This window comes from Rhinolophus sinicus, linkage group LG06 (assembly GCF_036562045.2).
Source record: "Rhinolophus sinicus isolate RSC01 linkage group LG06, ASM3656204v1, whole genome shotgun sequence".
Taxonomy (NCBI): Eukaryota; Metazoa; Chordata; class Mammalia; order Chiroptera; family Rhinolophidae; genus Rhinolophus; species Rhinolophus sinicus.
In genome coordinates this window covers 13078395-13100262 of record NC_133756.1, presented here as the reverse complement: position 1 = coordinate 13100262, position 21868 = coordinate 13078395, and the positions used below count along the sequence as shown (strand labels likewise).

General features: G+C 38.5%; 1 protein-coding gene across 1 annotated transcript; it reads right to left on the bottom strand.

Moving 5' to 3' along the window:
* Positions 1-3229: 3229 nt before the first annotated feature.
* On the bottom strand, positions 3230-16857 carry ZNF664 (zinc finger protein 664). The gene is given in 5 exon segments (XM_074334493.1): positions 3230-6238; positions 6240-6666; positions 12887-13013; positions 15714-15772; positions 16813-16857. Coding segments are annotated over 4 exon segments (657 nt in total). The 5' UTR covers positions 15729-15772; positions 16813-16857; the 3' UTR covers positions 3230-6150.
* Positions 16858-21868: the final 5011 nt, after the last annotated feature.

Sequence of the window (21868 nt, the reverse complement as noted above, 5' to 3'; positions counted from 1 at the left end):
TGTCTTAGTTTCCAATTTTAAGAGGAAAACATTCCATCTTTCACCATTAATATGATATTAGCTATAGTATTTTGTAGACGATCTTACCAGACTGAAGAAGTTCCCTTCTATTCCTAGTTTGCTGAATTTTTATTATGAATGTATATTAAATTTTGTCAAATGCTTTTTCTGTACCTATCAATATGATCACGTGATTTTTCTTGTTAAATATGTTAATGTGGAGAATTATCTTGATTTTCAAATGTTGAACCTGTCTTGTATTCCTGGAATAAACACCATTTGGTTTTTACCTTTTTACATATTGCTGAATTTGATTTGCTAGTATTTTGTTGAGAAATTTTTGCATTTAAGTTCAGAAGGGATATTGGTCTGTAGTTTTCCTGTACTCTTTATCTAGTTTTGATATGAGGGTACTGTTGGCTTAATAAAATGAGCTGTAAGAATTTCCTCTTTGCCTTCTGGAAAAGATTGTGAAGAACTGTTATTTTTTTCTTAAATGTTTGGTAGAATTCACCAGTGAAATTATCTGGACTGAGTTTTCTTTTTTGGAAGTCATGAATTAGATTTCTTTAATAGGTATAGGAACATGCACTTTATTTTTTCTTGCATAAGTTTGGTAATTTGTGTCTTTCAAGAAATTGTTCCATTTCATTTAAGTTGTTTTATATATGTGCAGAGTTCTTCATAGTATTTCCTTATTATACTTCTAATGTTGATTTCTGCTTTTATCTTTATCTTCTTATGATTTGGGTGTATTTTGCCTTTCTTTTTCTAGGTTATTTAAGGTAAATTACCTCATTTTAGAGACTGCATAATCATAATACCAAATCCTAATTAAAATAGTACCAGAAAAAGAAAAGAAAACAAACGTAGATGCAAAAATTACGTTTTATTAAAAATAATTAATACAATAGGGAAACCAATATTATAATATCAATAAATGCTAAAAAGCCATTCACTCATTAGACATTATTTTTAAAATAGGTAGTATGTTCAAATCAAAACTATATTTAAAAATACAAAAAGCAGTAAGTAAAAAGTACAGAAAAAACTCTCTCCCATCCCTGCTCCTCCAGACCATTTTATTAGTCCTTTGTTTATCCTTCCAGTGTGATAGTATACAAATATAAGCAAATATGGATATGTAGTCTCATTCTTCTTCTTATATAAAATGCATTATATATATATATATATATATATATATATATATATATATATATATATATATATTTAAATATATACTAAATTTTGATGCTTTTCCATACATATAAGTGCGACTTGTATTATCTCTGAACAGTCTCTTCAGGTTTTTTTGTGTTTTCCTTCTTGATATCTAAGAGCTCTGGATAAATAGGGAGATGGATCCCTTTGTGATATGGATTGCAAATATTTACACCAGTTTTTAATCTTTTAGCCAGTTTGTATTCTTCCTCAGAGAACTGATAAGAGAGAAAGTCCTCCTGTTTCCTGAAGCTCTACCTCAGGGCTTCTCTTTTCCATTCAATATTCATTCATTCATTCATTCATTCATTCATTCAGAGGGATTCAACAGAATGTGGATGAAGGCAGTGACTGGAAAAAAATAAAACTATTTCATGACCTATATACCCCACTGAGTTGACACTCCATAATAAACCAGTTATACTTACTTATGCATCATAATATTTTGATATTTTACAACAGACATATATAATTTTGTAATTAGAAGAATCAATATTATTGTCAGTAGGGATTGGGAAGCATTAGAGATTGCTGACAAAATCCTGAAAAGCATAAAATAGAAAATAAAAACATCCATTGACACTATTAATATATTAGTGTATTTCTTTCCAGGTTTTTTGCCTATGTGTGTATCTTTACATCTGCTATATCATGCAAATTTTCCTGTCATTAAAAATGATCCAAAAACATCATTTTTCTTGCTGAAGAATACTGTATTATATAGATATATTATGACTTAGAAAACATTTCTGTTATTACAAAGTATCCTTTCTTCTTTTTAAAAGTAGTAGAAATGACATGGTAATGTATACCTTTTATACATATTTCATCTGATTATTTCCTTAACATAGATTCTTGGATGCTAAATTTCTGAGTCAAATGGCACTGACATTTTAAAGGCTTTTGATATATATTTTGCCAACCTGTGTTTGGAAGGGATGCTGCCAAGTATTCAGGGGAAATTCAATTCAGTGAAATGCATTTATTACAAAACAAGCACGGCTGAAAATAAATAAGCTCTAACCATGTAACTCAAGAAGCTAGAAAAAATATAAATCTAAAAGAAGTAGGATATAATAAAGAATAAAAACGAATAAAACAGAAATTACCATGTAGAAACTGAGTGTGCCCTGATTAGGAAAAATATAAGTAAACCTACACCCAGATACATTTAGTAAAATGGCAGAATACTTGTTAGCTTTTCAGAATTTTACAAAACCTCTTTAAAGCTAAAGAAGTCATCTTAAAAACAACCAAAAACAAAAGCCAGACTGTCTGAAAGGAAATAATAATTAGACTAATAACAGACTTTTCAATAGCAGCACTGGTGGCTAAGGAACTGCTGAGTAAAACTAAATGTTAGCTTGCTAGACCCAGCTGTAATACAAGAGTGAGGGGAGAAATACAGAAACAAAGAATTTACCACTCTCAGACACACTTGCTGAAAAACGGAGGGATTCTTTTATTTTATTTATATAAGAAACATTTGTATAAGGCTTAGTATGTAGCAGGCACTATTTTAATCATTCTATAAATATTCATTTGATCCTAATAACAGCCCCATAAGGTAAATAATAATATCATCCCTATTTTACAGATGGAGAAATTGAAGCACGAAGCAATCAAGTAATCTGCTCAAGGTCACGTAGCTAAAGATCAGCAGAGCCGAATATCAAACCCATGGAGTCTGCCTGCAGAATTGGTGTGTTCAACCACATCACAAGCTGCCCCTGCTCTGGAAGGCTGAGGAAATGTACTCAGACAGGAAGGAGGAAATGCAAGAAACGAAACTGTGGTAAAAAAAAACTGGCAAATGTGCAGGTTAATCTAAACTTTCATTGGTTATTTACAATAATAATAGTCATTACAATAATAATGACAAATTTTGGGGTGTGTTAAAAACACAATGAAAATAAAACCATGTACAGCATGTAACATGGGAGAAGGAGAAGAGTTAAAGTGTTCTAGTCTATACTGTTAAGGAGTGACATAATACAAATTTTATTAAGTTATGTACGTTAATATAAAACAAAAAGATATAAAAATTTAACTACTAACCTTGTAGAGAAAAAGAGAGAAAACATCATCCAATGGAAGGAATGAAAGGGGAGAAAAAAGAAAGAGACAAAACCCCCAAAACTCTGAATCCAACAGATTTTTTTCAAGGACTTTAACAAGCTGATACTACAATTATATGAAAGAATAAAGGCCTTTAACTAGCCAAGACAATTTCTATAAAGCTATAATAGTCAAAAGTGTGTTATTGGCACAGGGATATACAAATAATCTATTAAAAAGAATATCTATCTGAGATAGTTTAGAACATGACACAAGTTAAAATCCATCAGTTAGTTCTAAATAGCATTAAAAATCTGAAAAATGTAATGTTTGGTAAATAAAGCACATTGCAAAAAGATAATATATATCTATATAAAAAATTAAAATATCAGGGACATACAGGTCATAAAAAGACAAAAACATATGCAGGAGTAATACACAGTAACTTAGGTATAATGGTTACCTCTGAGCAGAGTTGAGAGAAAAGATGGAGCATGAGGCTTTAGTTGTATTTGTTGCGGTTTTTTCCTTAACAAAAAAGATCTGAAGCTAGTATGGCAAAAATGTTAACATCTACTTAATCTCAGAGGAGGGAAAATAATTGTTATACTTTCTAAGCTTTTCTGTGTCTCAAATATTTTATACTTAAAATATTTTTAAAATCTAAACACAGAAAGAAAGAAAAAATAAAAGGAAAAACAAAGAGGAAGAAGGAAAAGAAACTAACATAAAACCTCAGAGCTCAAAACCTTCATCCAATGATGTTTGACCGCCTCCCCTGTGTCAGCTGTCATGACAGTCCCCAGGGATATAAACCCCCTTTCCCAACTTGGAGCAGTGGTGCCTGGACTGCTCAACTGGCGGTCCTCCTAAAGAGCCCCAAAGCCTCTCTAATCATGGATATCCTTTCCTCCAAAAGGACTGCTTAGGGGGACATAGCAGAACGCATTGCTAGGAGAAGGATTCCGTTGAAATGTTGACAAACTCTCCCTTCCTGACCTCTTCTTCACTGCTACTACCCTGGGTCTTCCCTCTTTATTGCCAGGCCCCCAGGCTTTGTCTCCCAATTATGCCTCCCAAAGGGAATCAGTCCTATTATAGCCTTCGTGTAAGATCCTTCTTTCCATTGGAGGGATAATGGTCTCACCTGACTTGGACCAGGTGGAGAAATGATGGGGCATGGAATTGCCTTCCAAGGCCCCTCCTAGCATTTGAGACCTCTGGTCTCGACTGGCCCTGACGCCAGTGGGGTCCACCTACCTGCCACAGACCACGCTCTGGTCAGCACAGACTTCCAGGGAGAGCCCTGGAAGGGGTCAATACACTTGCTAGAGACTTTGGAGAAGCCCATGAGATTTCTATCCCCACCATCTCACAACCTAGTGTTGTTCTTTTCTTTTTCTTCCTTCTAACGATTCCCTACCCTCTCAGATTTGCTTTCCTCTCCTTTAACTCGCTTCCATAACCCTGACCTAGTCCCTTTCTTAAGCTATGTCTTCTATAGACATCTACCTGGCAGATGCTTTACCAGGATGAAAGGCATCCAGCAGCCTGGTGATGCGATGGACAGGGAGACACTCATTTAGGGCTGGGAGGCTCTCACCCTAGAAGGGCACTTTGCCAGGTGTCCTTCCCAGGTGAGTGACGGGACCTGGGTAACTCACTGGTTATGTCTAACATGTGCCTCTGTGAGATGAAATATAAAAGAATAGTTACGGGTACCAGATTCTGGTGGAGTCAACCTTACCCACGTAGAGATAGTCAGTGCAGAGCTTCACACATATCTCATACCTCATTCACAGGATTTTCCCCCCAAATAATAAATAGACATGTTTTACCCTATGAGTTTTTACTAACGTATTTTTACAATTGACACAGTTTTGGGGGGTGGATTCTTATGTTGAAGATAAGAATATGGATACTACACTGATTTAATAACTCGAAAATTTCTCTCTGATTAAGTCCATTAGCATACTCATCAGGCTAACAGAATTTCTCTCCTGCAGGGATTGACTCATGATGAAACCCGTGATCTGACTGAAATCTTTACCACACAACATGTTTTTTAAAAAGGTTTCAATGTGTGGACCTTGAAGCCCTTACCACAGGTATCACACGAATAGGGGTTCTCTTCCACATGGATTTTCATTCAACAAGTATTTACTGAGTGACTACTTGTGCCAGGCACTGCGCTAGGAGCTGGGGACACGACGGCGAGCAAAGCACCCAGAGCTGCACTCTCATTATGCTCACCATCTTGTGAGAGAAATAGACTGTCTGCGAAAGGCGGAGAGCTGCACTCCAGCAGACGCTCTTACCACAGTCTTCACACTGGCAGGGGTTTTCTTCCACGTGGAATCTGACGGGTATGAAAATTTGAGCTCACATCTCACATGTACAGGGTTTCTACCACGTGGACTTTCTAATGAACAGGAAGGTTCGCTTTGTAACTGAAGCCCTTACCACAGGTATCCTGTTTACAGTTTTTCTCCTGCATCAACTCTGCTAGAGAAGATCCATGTTCCAAATGAAACCTTCACCACACTCAGCACACCTGTCACACTTCTCTCCTGTGTAGGCTTGTTGATGGATGCCAGCTCAGTGTTCTTTCCAAAGCCCTTATTACACTTATCACATATAAAAGGTTTTTCTTCTCTGTGAATTCTTTGAAAACTTCAGGATATATGCTCTGACTGAAGAAGCCCTTTTCACACATCATTTTTGTGGAGTTTCTCCCCAGTTCCATGCCCTGGAGGACACGAAGATTAGCGCCGTAGTCGAAGTCTTTACCACACTCCTCACACTTACCGGTTTCTCTCCTGTGTGGACTTTCTGACGAGCATAAATGTTTGCATCTTAGGAGTCCCACATTTAAACAGTTTCCCTTGTGTAGGCTCTCTGATGCATTTGGGGATCTTTGTTCCGACTGAATCCCTTACCACACTTAGCACATCTGTAGTTTCTCTCCAGTGTGGACTCTCTGATGGATGCGGAGATTGGAGCTCTGATGGAAGCCCTTGCCACACTCCTCACACTTAAAAGGTTTCTCTCCTGTGTGGACCCTCTTATGAACGCGAAGATTTGGGTAATAACTGAAGCCTTTACCACATGTGTCACATACGAAAGATTTCTCTCCAGTGTGGACTCTCTGATGGATGCGGAGATTGGAGCTCTGATTGAAGCCCTTGCCACACTCCTCACACTTAAAAGGTTTCTCTCCTGTGTGGACCCTCTGATGAACGCGAAGATTTGTGTTATAACTGAAGCCTTTGCCACATGTGTCACATATGAAAGGTTTCTCTCCAGTGTGAATTATCTGATGATAGCGGAGATCTGTGCTCTGACTAAAGCTCTTGCCACACTCAGCACAGTCATAAAGTTTCTTTCCTGTGTGGAAAGGGGATGCTTTGAGAATGAGAAAATGTTTACAATGATGAAGGATATGATTGTCAAATTAAGAAATCTTAATGGAGGGGCAAGCAATAGAGTATCAGACTAGAGAATGTGGGAAACTATGTTAGTCAATCAAATGACCAACTTGAAGAGTTCTATCAGGACTCAGGAAAAAAAGACTTTACAAAGTGAAATTGTGAGAAAAATATTAAGTCATGAAGGATACATCTAGAAGATCTTATATACATAGAAGAGATTCAGAAAGAGAGAACAAATAGAAGAAGTAATGAAAATGTATTTAATCTGAAAGAGAATTTGATTCTTTAGATTGGAAGTATTCCCCTAGTACCATGTAGGAGTGCCAAAAAAAAAAAAAAAAAAAAAAAAAAAAAGACAAACTAACATATACATATATCTGGATGAAATTTCTGAATTTCAAGGATCAAGAAAACATCTTATAAGCATACAAAATAAAAAACAAAACAAGTTACTCCCTCAAAACAAGAGTAATATTGGCAGAAAACGATTGCATAATGTCTCCAGAGTCCTGAGGGGAAAAGACGATAGTCAAGAATCCTAAACCTGAATTGATGATTCCCCTAGAAGGGCAAAAGGAAGATACCAAAAGAAAAAAAAACACAAAGACGACCACAATTAGTCAAAATAAAAACTCATAAAAAGGGATGACATGAAACATAAAAAATAGAAATGAATAATGTTCCTCCTTTCCCTCAACAAAAATCTCATCAAATACCAAAAGAAAACTTCCCTGAGCTGAAGGATTCAGAGATGAACGGGCTCAATGACTAGCAAACATGATTACTGAAGAAAAGAAAAAGAAAAAAAAACATATCTAAGCACATCCTAGCGCAATTTCAAAATTCCAAGGAGAAACAGAAAATTCTAAATGTTTCCAGAAGGGAGGGAAAAGAAAAACAGTTAAAATGAAATAAAATAAAATGACTAAATGAATTAGATTGGAATCAGCAATATAAGAAGCTTAAGAACACAGATACAATTACTATTTTGAAACTAAAGGGTTCTACTCTGTCAAACTAGTATTCACAAGTGGGAAGAATATAAACACCTTTTCAAACATGCAGGGACTTGGAACGTTTGTCTGAAAATGAAAAAATAGGGGGGAAAGGAAAGAAACAAGAATTTGTTTGGAATGCCAAATAATAATAAGGGGATTAAACAGAATGCATAAAATATCAGCAATCAAACCAATATGTCAATTATCACAGTAAACGTGAATGGGCTAAAGTCTTAGAGATGCCAAGATTAGGTTTAAAAAACCCAGCCATACTCAGCTTTCAAGAGACAAAGATATATACCAGGTAAATGCAAACTAAAAGAGGGCAGATGAACAACATAACATCGGACAAAGCAGAGTTTGAGGCAAAATACACTAAATAGGCCAAAAGGAATAATCCACTAGAATATAACAATCACAAAGCAATTGTCAAATCTAAAATTACTGTATATATATATATATATATATCTTTCTAAAACCCTCAGCAAATATGTCAACAGGAATATTAATTGCAGCATTATAATATTGCCAAATTGAAAATAGCCTAAATGTCCATCAGGAAGAGACTAGTTAAATGAATTATGCTGCTGTAGAATGGTATACAGTCCACCTTTTTAAAAAGGACAGGGTTAAGAAAAAAAAGAGTAAGGTAGATCTGGATACACTGATATGGAATAATGGCCACAATGAACCAATGACTAAAAAATAATGAGGTTACAGAATAGATCGAAAAATAGGTATCTGTGCCTCAGTTTCCTTGTCTATAAAATGGGGATGATGTTAATATCCACCTGTCTCACAGGGTTATTGTGATGAGAGTAAATCAATTAATTCCAGTGAAGTACTTTGAACAATGGCTGGCCTACAGATACGTCCATTGTGGGGAACAGTGTTTAAAACCTTAAAATGTGCATACACTTTTATATAACAATTCTTCTAGAACGTTGTCTTACTGAAATAATCAGACAAATGTACAATAATGTAGACTGAAGCACTGTTTCACAGCAAAATAACTACAAAGGCATACATTCAACATGCTACAGTCTGAATGTTTGTCCCTCACAAATTCATGATGAAAACCTAATGCTCAAGGTGATGGTATTAGGAGGTGGGGGCTTTGGCAGTGATAGGTCATAAGAGCGAAGGAAGCCCTCCTGAGTGGAAGTAGTACCCTTATAAAAGAGGCCCCACAGAGCTCACTAGCCACTTCACCATGTAAGGATACAAGTAGAGTGTCACCCTTTGGAAGACCCTCATCCGACCATGATGGCACCCTTATCTCGGACTTCCAGCCTCCAGTCCCGAGAGAAATAAATATCTGTTGTTTATAAGCCTCCCAGTCCAGTGTGTGGTATTTTGTAAAAGTAGCCCAAATGGACTGAGACACAATAATAGTGGATTGTTTATGGCACGTTCTTCCCCCACATGTCCTCAGTGCTTGCTCCCTCACTTCCTTCAGATTCCTGACCCAGTCACCTTATCAGAGAGGCCTTCCCCATCACACTCCACCCTTCCACTGTCCCCACCTTTCCTTACCCTGCTTCAGGGCACTCATCACCTGATACATGTACAGACGGTGCCAAAAAAATGTATACACATTTTAAGAAAGGAAAAAACTGTATTAAATTACGCTGACGGTAACCACTTTGAGCACCTCTTGTAATTGCAGAAGTCAAACATTATTGGTATATATTGAGTGTTACAATTTTAATAGTTTTTTCCTTTCTTAAAATGTCTATACATGGGGCGGCTGGTTAGCTCAGCTGGTTAGAGCGCAGTGCTCTTAACAAGTTTGCTAGTTTGATCCCCACATGAGCCACTGTGAGCTGCGCCCCCTGCAACTAAGATTGCACACAGTGACTGGACTTGGAGCTGAGCTGCGCCCTCCACAACTAGATTGAAGGACAATGACTTGGAGCTGATGGGCCCTGGAGAAACACACCGTTCCCCAATAATCCCCAATAAAATGTATTTTAAAAAAATGTTTATACATTTTTTTTGGCACCCTCTGTATATATGTGTTTATTGTCTATCTCGCCCCTCAATATAAGTGCCATATTAGTGGGACTTTGTTTTATTCACTGCTGTATCCCCAGTGTCTAGAATAGTGCCCATTATAAATATTTAATTCAATTAATAAATTTTTGGATAAATCAAGGTATTTTTCACACAATGGAATATTATGCAGCTATTAAAATGGAAAGGGGCTCATGGATGGGCTTCAGGGAGTTGATGACACCCCCAAAATATGTATAAAACTTTGTATGCATGTACTTCTGTTAACTTTTGGGGTAAGGGTCTTCTAAAAGAGATTGGTGAGTCAGAAAAAATAAAAAGTTAGAAAGATGGTCACACTATATTAAGTGTAAAGTGTAGATTAGAAAAATAGGCATTATATAACCCCATTTTGTATAAATACATATTTACATATGTGTATATATTATGTATCAGAAATAATAATGGAAGTGTACACATCAAATCTTATGTTTTTTTCTTGTTTGCAGGTTTGATTTTTTTTTAACCCCACCCCTTTACTTTGGTTTTTTTGTTTTAGCTGCAGTGTTGTTTTTAATAGACTTTATTTCATGGAGCAATTTGAGGTTCACAGCAAAACTAATCAGAAAACACAGTTCCCTTATACCCCATCCATCCCCCATCCCACAAGCTTCCCCCACTATCAACATCTGGTGACAAAGTGGTACATTTGTTATAATCAGTGAACCTACACACATTATCACCCAAAGTCCATAATTTACATTAGGGTTCATTCATGGTGTGGCACATTCTATAGATTTTGACAAATGTATAATGACATGTATCTACCATTATAGTACCATACAAAATAGTTTCAGTGCCCTAAAAAGTCTCCATGTTCTACCTATTGATCCCCCCTCCCCTCTGACCGCTGGCAACAACTCATCTTTTTATTGTCTTCAGAGTTTTGCCTTTTCTAGAATGTCATAGATTTGGAATCATACAATATACAGCTTTTTCAGAGTGGTGTCTTAGTAATATGCATTTAAGTTTCTTTCATGTCTTTGCATGGCTTGAGAGCCCATTTCTTTTTAGCACTGAATAATATTCCACTTTTAATGGAATATATTTAAAAATAAAATGTGGAATGGAATTTCATTAATCATCTGTATTTTCTAAGATTTCTACAGAAAATATATGTTTTCAAATCCAATTTTTATATATTTTTTTACATTTAAAATGATGAAGTCTACAATTCATAGACCTCATTCAAATTTCACCAATTTTATATGCACTCATTTGTGAGTGTATGTGTACTTAGTGCTATGCAATTTTATTATTAATACCTGTGTAGATGTGTAACTACTACAGTCAAGAAACAGAACTGTTTGATTACAAGGCTCCCTTGTGCTATTCTATTACAGCCAGACCGATCTCACCTCCTACTTCCCCCATCCGTAATCCCGGGCAACCACTAATCCGTTCTACATGTCTCTAATTTTGTCATTTCAAGAATGTTATCTAAATTAAATCATACAGTATGTAATCTTTTGAGAATGACTTTTTTTTCACTTAGCACAATTCCCTTCAGAGATCTATCCTAGTTTTTGTGTGAATAAATTGTTGTTTATTCCCTTTTACTGCTGAGTAGTATTCCATAGCATGGATGTACCCCAGTTTAACCATTCACCAACTGCAGGGCATTGGTATGGGAAGGTTCTGATCTGACTTAGTGTGTTAAAGGATCAGAGTGATTGCCATATGGAAAATAGGCTGGGATGAGGGGAGGAAGGAGGACCAGGTAGGAGGCTATTCAATGAGAGAGAGGATGGTTGATTAGAATAGGGTAACAACAGCGGAGGTGGTGAGGAGTGATTAGACTCCGGATATAATTTGAAAGCAGGACTGACATATTTGCTGATAGATCGATTTTGGGGTAAGAGAAAAGGAGTCAGGGATGGCTCCAAGGTTTTAGGCCTAAGCAACTTGAAGAGTGGAGTTTCCATTTTACTGCGAGGAAGCGAAGACTAGAGGAAAAGCAGGCCTAGAAGGAAAAGGGGGGAAATCAAATGATGGTCATTCTTACTTTTTAGATAGGCAAACAAACAAAAGATTGGGAGCAGTGAGAGTGTGAAGAACGGGAATTCTCATGAGAATATAAATTGACTCAAACTTCTCAGGAGGCAATTTGACAGTAAAGTAAATGTATAATCTTCTGATCCACCAATTTTTCTTCTACAGATTTTTTCTATAGAAATATCAGAATAAAAAATATCCAAAAATACAAGCACAAGCACAGCAATTTCAGCATTATTTGTAATAGAGAGAAATTGGTATCTTAAATATATATCAATAAAGCAGTGATTAAAAAATTAATTTCATTACATTAATATATCATAGAATATGATACAGCCATGAAAAAGGTTGAAGTGGCTCTAAATAATGAAAAACAGGATTGAAATGAGTCTAAATATTTTGACATGTAAAGATATATAACACATATCAACTGAAAGGATGTTGCAGAAGAACTCATTTTTGTCAAATAAATAAATACAAAGAAACAAAATAAACGCCTCATCTTATTGTACTGCGCTTTATTGTACTTCACAGGTGGTGCTTTTTTACAAACTGAAGGCAACACCCTCCACCGACAACTCACTTTAGTATGATACTCGTTTTATTGCGGTGGTCTGGAACCTAAACTGCAACATCTCCAAGGTATGCCTGTGTGTGTGAGTTTATATACTTTCTCCCTCTTTATATGTGAATATAAACAGAAAAGAATCGAAGAGATACTTTTCACTTTATGTATAATATCCTTTTAATATTTTTCTAATTAAAAAGTAATCACAGGGAGAGGGAATAGGGAGTGACTGCTTAATGGGTATGGGGTTTTCTTTTGGGGTGATGTTTTGGAACTTGATAGAGGAGGTAATTACATAACGTTGTAATGTCATTGACTTGTACACGTTAAAATGGTTAATTTTATGTTATGTGAATAAACATAAGAAAAAGAAAAAAGAGAACTACAAATGGGGGTGGGGAAAGTTTTTTTATTTAGGTAGCAACATTTTTCCTTCTTCAATAGTGATTTGGACACTCTGATATCTGAATCTCAAGCCCTTGCTTAGTTAAACCCTTTTGGAGCCCACAGCTTTTAACAACCAAGGAAACAAAAATTCTCTAAAGAGTAGTTGTCCTCACCCACTAAGACCAGGTTGGCATAGATCTCCAGCATCACCTCTCTGTACAGGGCCCTTTGTGCAGGGTCCAGTTGCCCCCACTCCTCCTCCGTGAAATCCATAGCCACATCCTTGAACGTAACAGGTTCCTAAAACACCAATGAACAGTAATTCCTCTTCAGTTATCAAGCGTCTACAACACCGTTGGTGGTACAAAGGGCAAACTTGGCAACACTGAGAAAGGTAGGCAGAATAAAAGGGACTTCAGAGTTCTGCCCCAAGCCATAAGAGTAATTAAAAGAACAATACAATTTTTTAAAAATACATAATATCTTATGCAGAGGCTCACCAAGACTAATAATATGAAGAGCACTTAAAAATCAATTTAAAAAGATAAAATATGCTGCCTGACAAATTATCAAAGAAATGGACATTCAGATAATGAGACATTGCTTCCCCCTATCCATTGGGCAAAGACTTATAATACCCATTACTAGTTAAAGTCTGAGGAAGCAGGTACCCTCATACACTGTTGGAAGGTATATAAACTGGTACAAACTCTTTGGGAGAACCGTTTGGCAGTATTTATCAAACATATCCTTTAATCCAGCAATTCCAATTCTAGACGTTCATCCTCATTAAGATAAGTAATAACTTTCTTGCTGATAAATCCAATGGAAAGTTTTTACTCCTTTTTATGCTTGACTCCGTGGCATTATTTGGCCCTGCTGACCACACGATCTTCCTCAAACTCTCTCCTCTTAGAGTCTGGATAGCCTAGTAACTTGGTTTTTGTCTACCTCTCTGATCACTTTTTCTTAGTCTCCTCTACTCGACTCATCAATGCTGGGGTTCTCTGGGTTGGATCCTATGCCCTCTTCTCATTCCCCTATGTGACCGCACCTATTCTGATAGCTTCAAATGCCATCTGAAGGTTGACAACTCTCAAATGTACACTGGCAGCCAAGACCTCTAGCTAGAACTAGAGTTCCACATCTAACTCCACTTGAACATCCAGTGTGAAGGAGGCCTGATCTATAGTAGGTAATCAATGAAATAAATACCCACTTGGATGTCACAAAGGCATCTAAATCAACACACTCAATTCAGACTTTATCTCCCTTTCTACACCTGCTTCTGGCCCAGTTCCCTGAATCAGGAAACCACACCTCAACCACCCAGGTGTTCAAGTCAGAAAAATAGGGGTCATGCTTGATTTCCTCTCTCTTATCCCTTATATCTGATCCATCACTAAATTATGGATGACTTTGAGGGGTTTAAGACTTCAGTGGAGGAAGAAACTGCAGAGGTGGTGGAAATAGCAAGAGAACTAGAATTAGAAGTGGAGCCTGAAGATGTGACTGAATTGCTGCGATCTCATGATAAAACGTTAATGGATGAGGAATTGCTTCTTATGGATGAGCAAAGAAAGTGAGATGGGATCTACTCATGGTGAAGACGCTGTGAAGATTGTTGAAATGGCAACAACGAATTTAGTATATTACATAAACTTAGTTGGTAAAGCAGCAGCAGGGTTTGAGGATTGACTCCAGTTTTGAAAGAAGTTCTACTGTGGGTAAAATGCATCACACACTACAGAGAAATTGTTTATGAAAGGAAGTCAGTCAATCGATGCAGCAAATTTCATTGCTGTCTCATTTTAAGAATTGCCCCAGCCATCCCAACCTTCAGCAACCCTGATCAGTGAGCAGCCACCAACATCGAGGCATGACCCTCCATTGGCTAAAAGATGACAACTCGCTGAAGGCTCACATGATGGTTGGCATTTTTTAGCAATAAAGTATTTTTTAATTAAGGTATGTACATTTTTAAACATAATGCTATTGCACAATTAATAGACTACACATAAACATAATTTATATGCACTAGCAAACCAATTTCATGTGACACCCTTTATCGTGATACTCGTTTTATTGCAGTGGTCTGGATTAGAACGTGCAGTATCTCGAAGGTCTGCCTATATCTATTACTCAAAGAGATTCCACACATATTTTCTCAATTACTGACGGGTCAAGCAAACAAAAATACATCAGCAAATATACAGAAATTTTGAATAAGTCATATCTTATGGACACCTACAGAAGTTGGCACTTACCTTTAGAGAATATACATCAAGCACACATGAAACATTGCAAAAACTGAGTATACACTAGGCCATAAAGCACTTATCAACAACAAAAAAACTTGAAAGAGGTATGGAAGTTCCCCATATATTCAAATCTTTTCTTTAAGAACTAAAAGCTCACCTCTTTCTAAAGTCTTCCTCAATCACCCCAGCGCACACTGATTTTTCCCCTCCTCAGCACACATAGGACTGACTGCAGTCTCAGCATGAATATACCACTGAGCATGGAGCAGTCATGACTAAGTGGATAAATGAATGAGCAACATGTTAGGAAGAGAGCAAACTTAAAGGAGGGCACCAGACAAGAAGGGAGCATTCCCTTAGGAGTCTTTCATTTCACAGATTAGGTCCAGCCCTCTAGTTGTGTACAATTTAGGATCAATCTCTGGATGAGGAGATTTGTCCATAGACAACACGTACAGCAGAGGAAACAGACCAAGAGATGAATCCTGGCTCCAACATTTAATAGCTTGGTGAACTAGACAAGTCTCTAAGCCTCACTGAGCCAGTTGCTATATGTGTAAAATGGGAATATCCACTTCTCACAATTGTGAGAGTTAAAAGTCAATGATGACTGTATGTAGCATGCAGTTAAGTGTTCCATAAATGTTGGTTTCCTTCTTTCCTAAGGAAGAAAGAGGAACTTATCATTTTCCTCAAGAGTAGATACATTCTAGACTGAAACGGGAAAATCGCACCTCACCTGGGAATTAGTCATGTCTTCTTCCTCGTGGGCGGGGGCAGGGTGTTAAGAAGGCCAAGCTGTAGGAGAAAGGAGCCATGAAGCCAAGCCTGACTTGCAGCCCCAGAGTGGCCAGCTGGGACAACTGTTCAGCCTTGCCTGAACCATTTCCACCACCTGTGATGCCTTCTCCACACCACAGATCGCCCACCATTTCAGGTAAGTCCTCTTCCCTCTATCCTGAGTCAAAACCTCCATGGACCCTCTGTTCCCTGAAAGTGGTCACCGCCCCAAGCCTTGCTAAATAACCTCTGCAGCTCCAGCAGCTCTGGAACCCCTTCCTCCTCCAGACGCTAGCCTTGGCACAGTAGTTTAAGCGGGAGACCACAGGTCACAGGTGTGTCCTCTCAGAATAGGTTCCAGCTGCCTGTGGGACTACAGCCTTCATTCTTATGGCTTGTTCCTATGGGCTCTGGAACACTTTTTCCTCGGCTGGCATCTTTCTGCTGGGCCCCAAGTCTTTGTACCCCCAGCAAGAGTCCTGCAGTCGGAAACCCAGCCGGACTCAAAGTTACGCTTAGTACCTCCCTGGATACAGACCTGGAGGAACTCAGACTGGGGACCTCTGGACACCGGGACTGCAACACTTGAGGGAGAAACCTGAGGCACCAAAGGGTGGAAACACCGGGCACGCACTGCTCTGTGAGGGGAGCTCCCCACCTCACCCCCGCGGCCGCTATCCCGGGATCGCGGCCGGGACCCGAGGCCGCTCACAGCCGGGAGCAGCGGGACACAGGGCTGCCGAGCCAAAGCTGGAATCGGAAGGCAAAAGGGATCCTGGAGCCACTCGGGAGGCAGATTCCTAATGCTCTTGTCTGAGGTGAGCTAAGCTGGGTGAAGTGACTGCTTTAGAGAAGTTGGAAGGATTCAACCCTCCGCCGCCAAATCGCAGGCGCTACTCTTTCTTGGGACCACAGCTCCTGGGGCCCCAGATATGGGGTTCAAGTTCCTCAATCCCTCCCCCGCTCTGGCCCTCTGATCGTCATCTTCCCGCTGAGCCGTGGTGCCCCTCCGAGCCCCAATCTTGCAGCGAGCAGCTACCTGCATTCCGAAGACGTACCCAGACTCACCCGTCCCGCACTCGCGCCCCGGGCGGAGCTCGCCGCTGGGTCCCACTGCGCCTGCGCGGAGAGAGCCGGAGGCGCCTCCCACAAGACCCCGCGGCCCGTGGTCTCCGCCGACCCCGCCGCTGCCCCAGTGCCCTGACCCGGCGCTGGGCTCTGCCCAGTCCTTCACGCTGTAGCGTGTGGACTTTCCTCTTTCAGCCTTATCAGGGGCTGGAAAAATCATTTTCTAAATTTCAGTTCCTGGGACCCGACAATGGGAGTGCAGACGGCTTTCCTTTTTGGCGTGAAGCGCGCGCCGCCCCGCGGAGCTCCGGTAGGGTGGGGTGGGCTGAGCCGGGGTGAGCCCGCCTTGGACTAATCCTACCCTGTGCCCTTCGGAGTCTGGCTCCTAAGCGATTGGGGACTAACAGGAGGGCAAAGAGACTGGTGTCTCCTATTTGGCCAGTGGTCCTCTCTGGAATGTCACCACACTGGCTACCACTGACATCAGCACAGGTGACGCGGGGCAGACAGGTATTATAAGGCAAGGTCGCGAGGGGCAGGTGTGTGCGGCTCTCCTGCACAGATCTCGGATGGAGCCCCACCTCACTGTGACCTCTTCCAACCCTCTGGGTCCGTCCCCACCCCCAGCTAGTATACTTAATAGGGTGTCCACTGGGCCTCTCCTTTGTCTGCTTTACTGTTTCTGTACAGGCTTCTAAGGCCCTTCTTGCCTTGGAAGGGCAAGAAGAACCCGTCTCCGTGGGGGAATCTCTTGGAACCATTCTCATTTGATTTTTAAAGAGAGATGCCAGGGATTCTCTCCCGAGGCTGAGTCCTGACTGCTAATTCCCATCCCGCCTCTCCAACCTTCTAGTTATATGAGGTTATGGGGGTTAGTAGAGCAGGTCTGGGGAGAGGGGTGAGGGGAGAGAAGTCGTTTTGGTCACTTTTTAATAAGTCCTGGAAGGATTTGCTTGCCCTCATTACCTCCCTTTACATCCTTATTCTAAGAGCAGTCGCTGCTTTGTTGTGGGTTTTCCATGTGGTTCCTTGGAGAGGTCTGTGTGGCAAAGAACTTTTGTCTCCCGCCAGATAGGACCTGAAGCCTGCCAACGGCCACTTGAGTAAGTTTGGAAGTGGATCTTCTGAGGCCTGCCAATCACTACATAAGTGAGCTTGGAAGTATGTCCTTCCCTCTGTTGAGCCTTAAGATGACTGTAGCCCCAGCCAGCATCCTGATTGCAATCTTAAAGGAGGACTCTTGAGCCAGAGGATCCAGTGAAACTATGTCCAGACTGTGGCTGTGTCATCTTCGGCACATTGGTGATAAGGTTGCTCTTGCTAATGCATTCTAGCCCCAGAGGAGCATCTCTGTTCCCAGCCACCTAGTCCAGGATATCACCATCTGTTGTCTGCATTCTGAGGCAATTGCCTCTTAATTGGTCTCCCTATTTGCCCTCTTGCCACCACCCCTACTACCTGTTCCCCCCCACACACATAGCCAGAGAGAACTTTTCAAAAGGAAATCAAACTATTGTACTCTTCTTAAAATCCTCAAAGCCTTCCAATCACATTTGGAATGAACTCACATAATCTGGTACCTGTCTAATGCACAAAACTCATCTCCACTTCTCTGCTCCAGCCAGACTGGACTTCTTACCAATTCTCAATGGGCCAGACTCACTCTTTCCTCAGGACCCTTGCACGATCTTTCCGAGACTCCCTCCTTCACTTCACTCAGGTCTGTTTAAAAGTCTCCTCTTAGAGGTCTTCCTTGGCCCCTCCACCTTAGTTTCCTGTCACATTCAATCTCCTCACAGGTTTTTAAAAATATTTTAGTTATCAATATACCTGAGAGTATTATATGTTTGATTATTGGTTTTTGAATTCTTTGAGCACTGGTATCTTGCCTTTTTTACTCACTGCTATATAATCAATATATAATCAGAACAGGGGGTCAGCAGTCTACACCAAAGGGCCAAATCTAGTTTGCTGGCTGTTTTGTAAATAGTTTTATTAGAATATAACCACATTCATTCATTTACATGTCTATGGCTGCTTTCATGCTACTGAAGCAGAGTAGTCATAACAGCGACAATTTGCCCACAGAGCCTAAAATATTTAGTATCTGGTCCTTTACAGAAAAAGTTTGCCAACCCGATTTATAGCAATTAATATTAATGCATCAGCTTTCTATTATTTGCTTAGTGGATTTTGTTATTCCTTTATTTTTCATCCTTTCTGTCTACTTTTGCTTCAGTGTTCTTGTATGCAACTTGTTTCTGGTTTTGTTTTCTTTTTAAATCTGATAGTCTCTACTTTGGAAAAATATGGATTTTTAGGTCTCTCTTTTGTTAAGACGAAAGGAAGAAGAATAAAAAGAATCTCCTCCCTCTTGGTTCAAATATAATGAAGGCAGAGAACCTTGATACAAAAGAAACAGTCACTTTGACCTTAAAGATATTTTGTACTGCTGCTGTGCTGTGAAAGACCTTGCTCAGATCAGACTAAATAAATCCTTTCTCTGCCCCACAGAAAGCAATCTCATTCTAATTAAACATGTTTACTGCCTTACTAGCCATAACTAACTCCTAGACTTAAAAAAATTATTTCAAGAAAACATTTTTCATAAGAGAGAGTATTAGTTCATCAAATAATTTAGTAATATCACCAATTTACCTTCTTTCTTCCTTCCTTTACCCAAAAAGCTACCAGCTCTTTTGATTTGGGGTTGGGGAGAGCACCTGATTATCTATCTACCTTTTGCAATGCAAATTATAAAGTGCTTCTGACAGATTAAAAAAAAACACAAAAAAAACCCTAAATATAACACAGAACATTAGTGTTCCTCAGGAAGATGATTTAATCCATTTGCATTTATTGTGATTAGTGATATACTTTGACACATTTCTTGCAGTTTCACTTTTGCTTTCTATTTACCATGCCTTTTCTTTGTTGCTTCAGTTTTCCTTTCCTGTTTTCTATTGGATTTATAGTTCTCATTATTTCCTTTATTCTCTCTATTGATTTGTGATGTAGTCTATTTTTTTTAATAGTTAGCCCTCAATTTTTAACATGCACATTTAACAAGGTATAAAGTTAATATTTTTATCCGTTTCCAGAACAAGGACTTTATAACACTTCCACCCTGATTCTTCCCCCTTTTCCAATATTATCTAGAACATTCATTTCACCTTACTTCGAACTCTCTTCCAAATCATCATTTAAATCACACCCAACGTAAAGTGAGATTTACCAACATGTTTACAATTTATTTGTTCATCAGTGTTTTTCGTATTCTACTCTTCTTGGATGTTTGATGTTAATGATGGTTTTCTCAGGAAAATGAGATTTCAGGTGATATTTTCTTCATCAGATATTTTTGGTTTTATGTATGTCTGTGTATATATATATGTACATATACATATAATAAGCATGCATTATATAGGCATAAAAATAAACCTATCTTAGCTGAAACTAAAATAATATTGTATGTCCACTATAACTGACAAAAACAAAAAAATATATACCTATCTTCGTACTAGAAAAAAATAAACCTAATGTCTGATTATAAACAGTACAAAGAAAGGTAACATATTTGAGTGTTCCTGTTAAAAGGGGGAAGTAAAAATATCTCAAGGTGTAACATTCTAGAGGGAAGGTGGGTATGAAAAAGGATATTCTGCTTACATTAGGCATGGCTATTTCCGAGTGTTTTGACAACTAGACAAAGGCTCAGACTTCAAATAAAAGTAGGCTTCTGGGAAATCTAAGGTCATGTTTGAGTTGAGTGTTAACATTTTGGGGTTCTTGCCAAAATCATGTTCTGAGGTTGAGGTTATACAGGAAAAGAATGAAAGCTCCCCATGTAGTAATATATGTGTCCAATACTAGAATATTAGGAGTTAAAGAAGTCTGGAAATGTGGGGAAATTATTTTTTATTGTTCTTTTTTCAGATTAATGGTCATACCTATAGCTTTAAATATAGAAGTACTTTGTCCACAAACGTCTTGAGGTTGAAAGAGAACATATTAAACATATTATTTGAAAATATAAATCATTATTTTAAAATTTCCTTGTAGCATTATTTACAATAGCTGAGACATGGAATGACCTAAGTGTCCATCAATGAATGAGGGGATAAAGAAATAGTGTGGGTGTGTATGCACATATATGTGTGTGTGTGTGTGTGTATCTATATCTCACATATATACATATACATACACACACACACCGGGGTGCCAAAAAATGTATACAAGTGGACACTTTGCTCAACGTTGCTCAAGCAGTAGTTTGCTGTAATTAGAAGTGTCTGGACGCTGATGGTAACCACTTTGAGCACCTCTTGTAATTGCAGAAGTCAAATGTTACTTGTATTCATCTTTTGTTATTGGTATATACTGAGTATTACAATTTTAATACAGTTTTTTCCTTTCTTAAAATGTGTATACATTTTTTGGCACTCCCAGTATATACAACATAATATTGTTTAGCCATAAAAAAGAAGGAAATCTTGCCATTTGTGACATCATGGGTAGACCTTGAAGGCATTATGCTCAGTGAAATAAATCAGATAAAGACAAATACGTATGATCTCATATGTGGAATTTTTAAAAATATGAATTCATAGATACAGAGAACAGATTGGTAGTTGCCAGAGGCAGGGGTAGAGCGTGTGCAAAACGGGTGAAGGGGGTCAAAAGGTACAAACTTCCAGTTATAAAAATAAGTAATAGCATGGAATATACAGCATGGTGACTATAGTTCATAATACTGTATTGTATATCTGAAAGTTACTAAGAGAATAATCTTAAAAGTTCTCATCAAAAGCAAAAAACTTTGTAGCTGTGTGGTAATGGGTGTTAACTATAATAGATTTATTGTGGTCAACATTTCACAATACATACAAATATTGACTCACATCTGAAACTAATGTTATATGACAATTATATCTGAATTTAAAAAGATAAATTTAGGAATATATTTTTAAAAAATATGTTCAAGAATATAAAATACTACAATAACTTGTGATCATAACAATCATTAACAACACAGGGTCTTTGCAA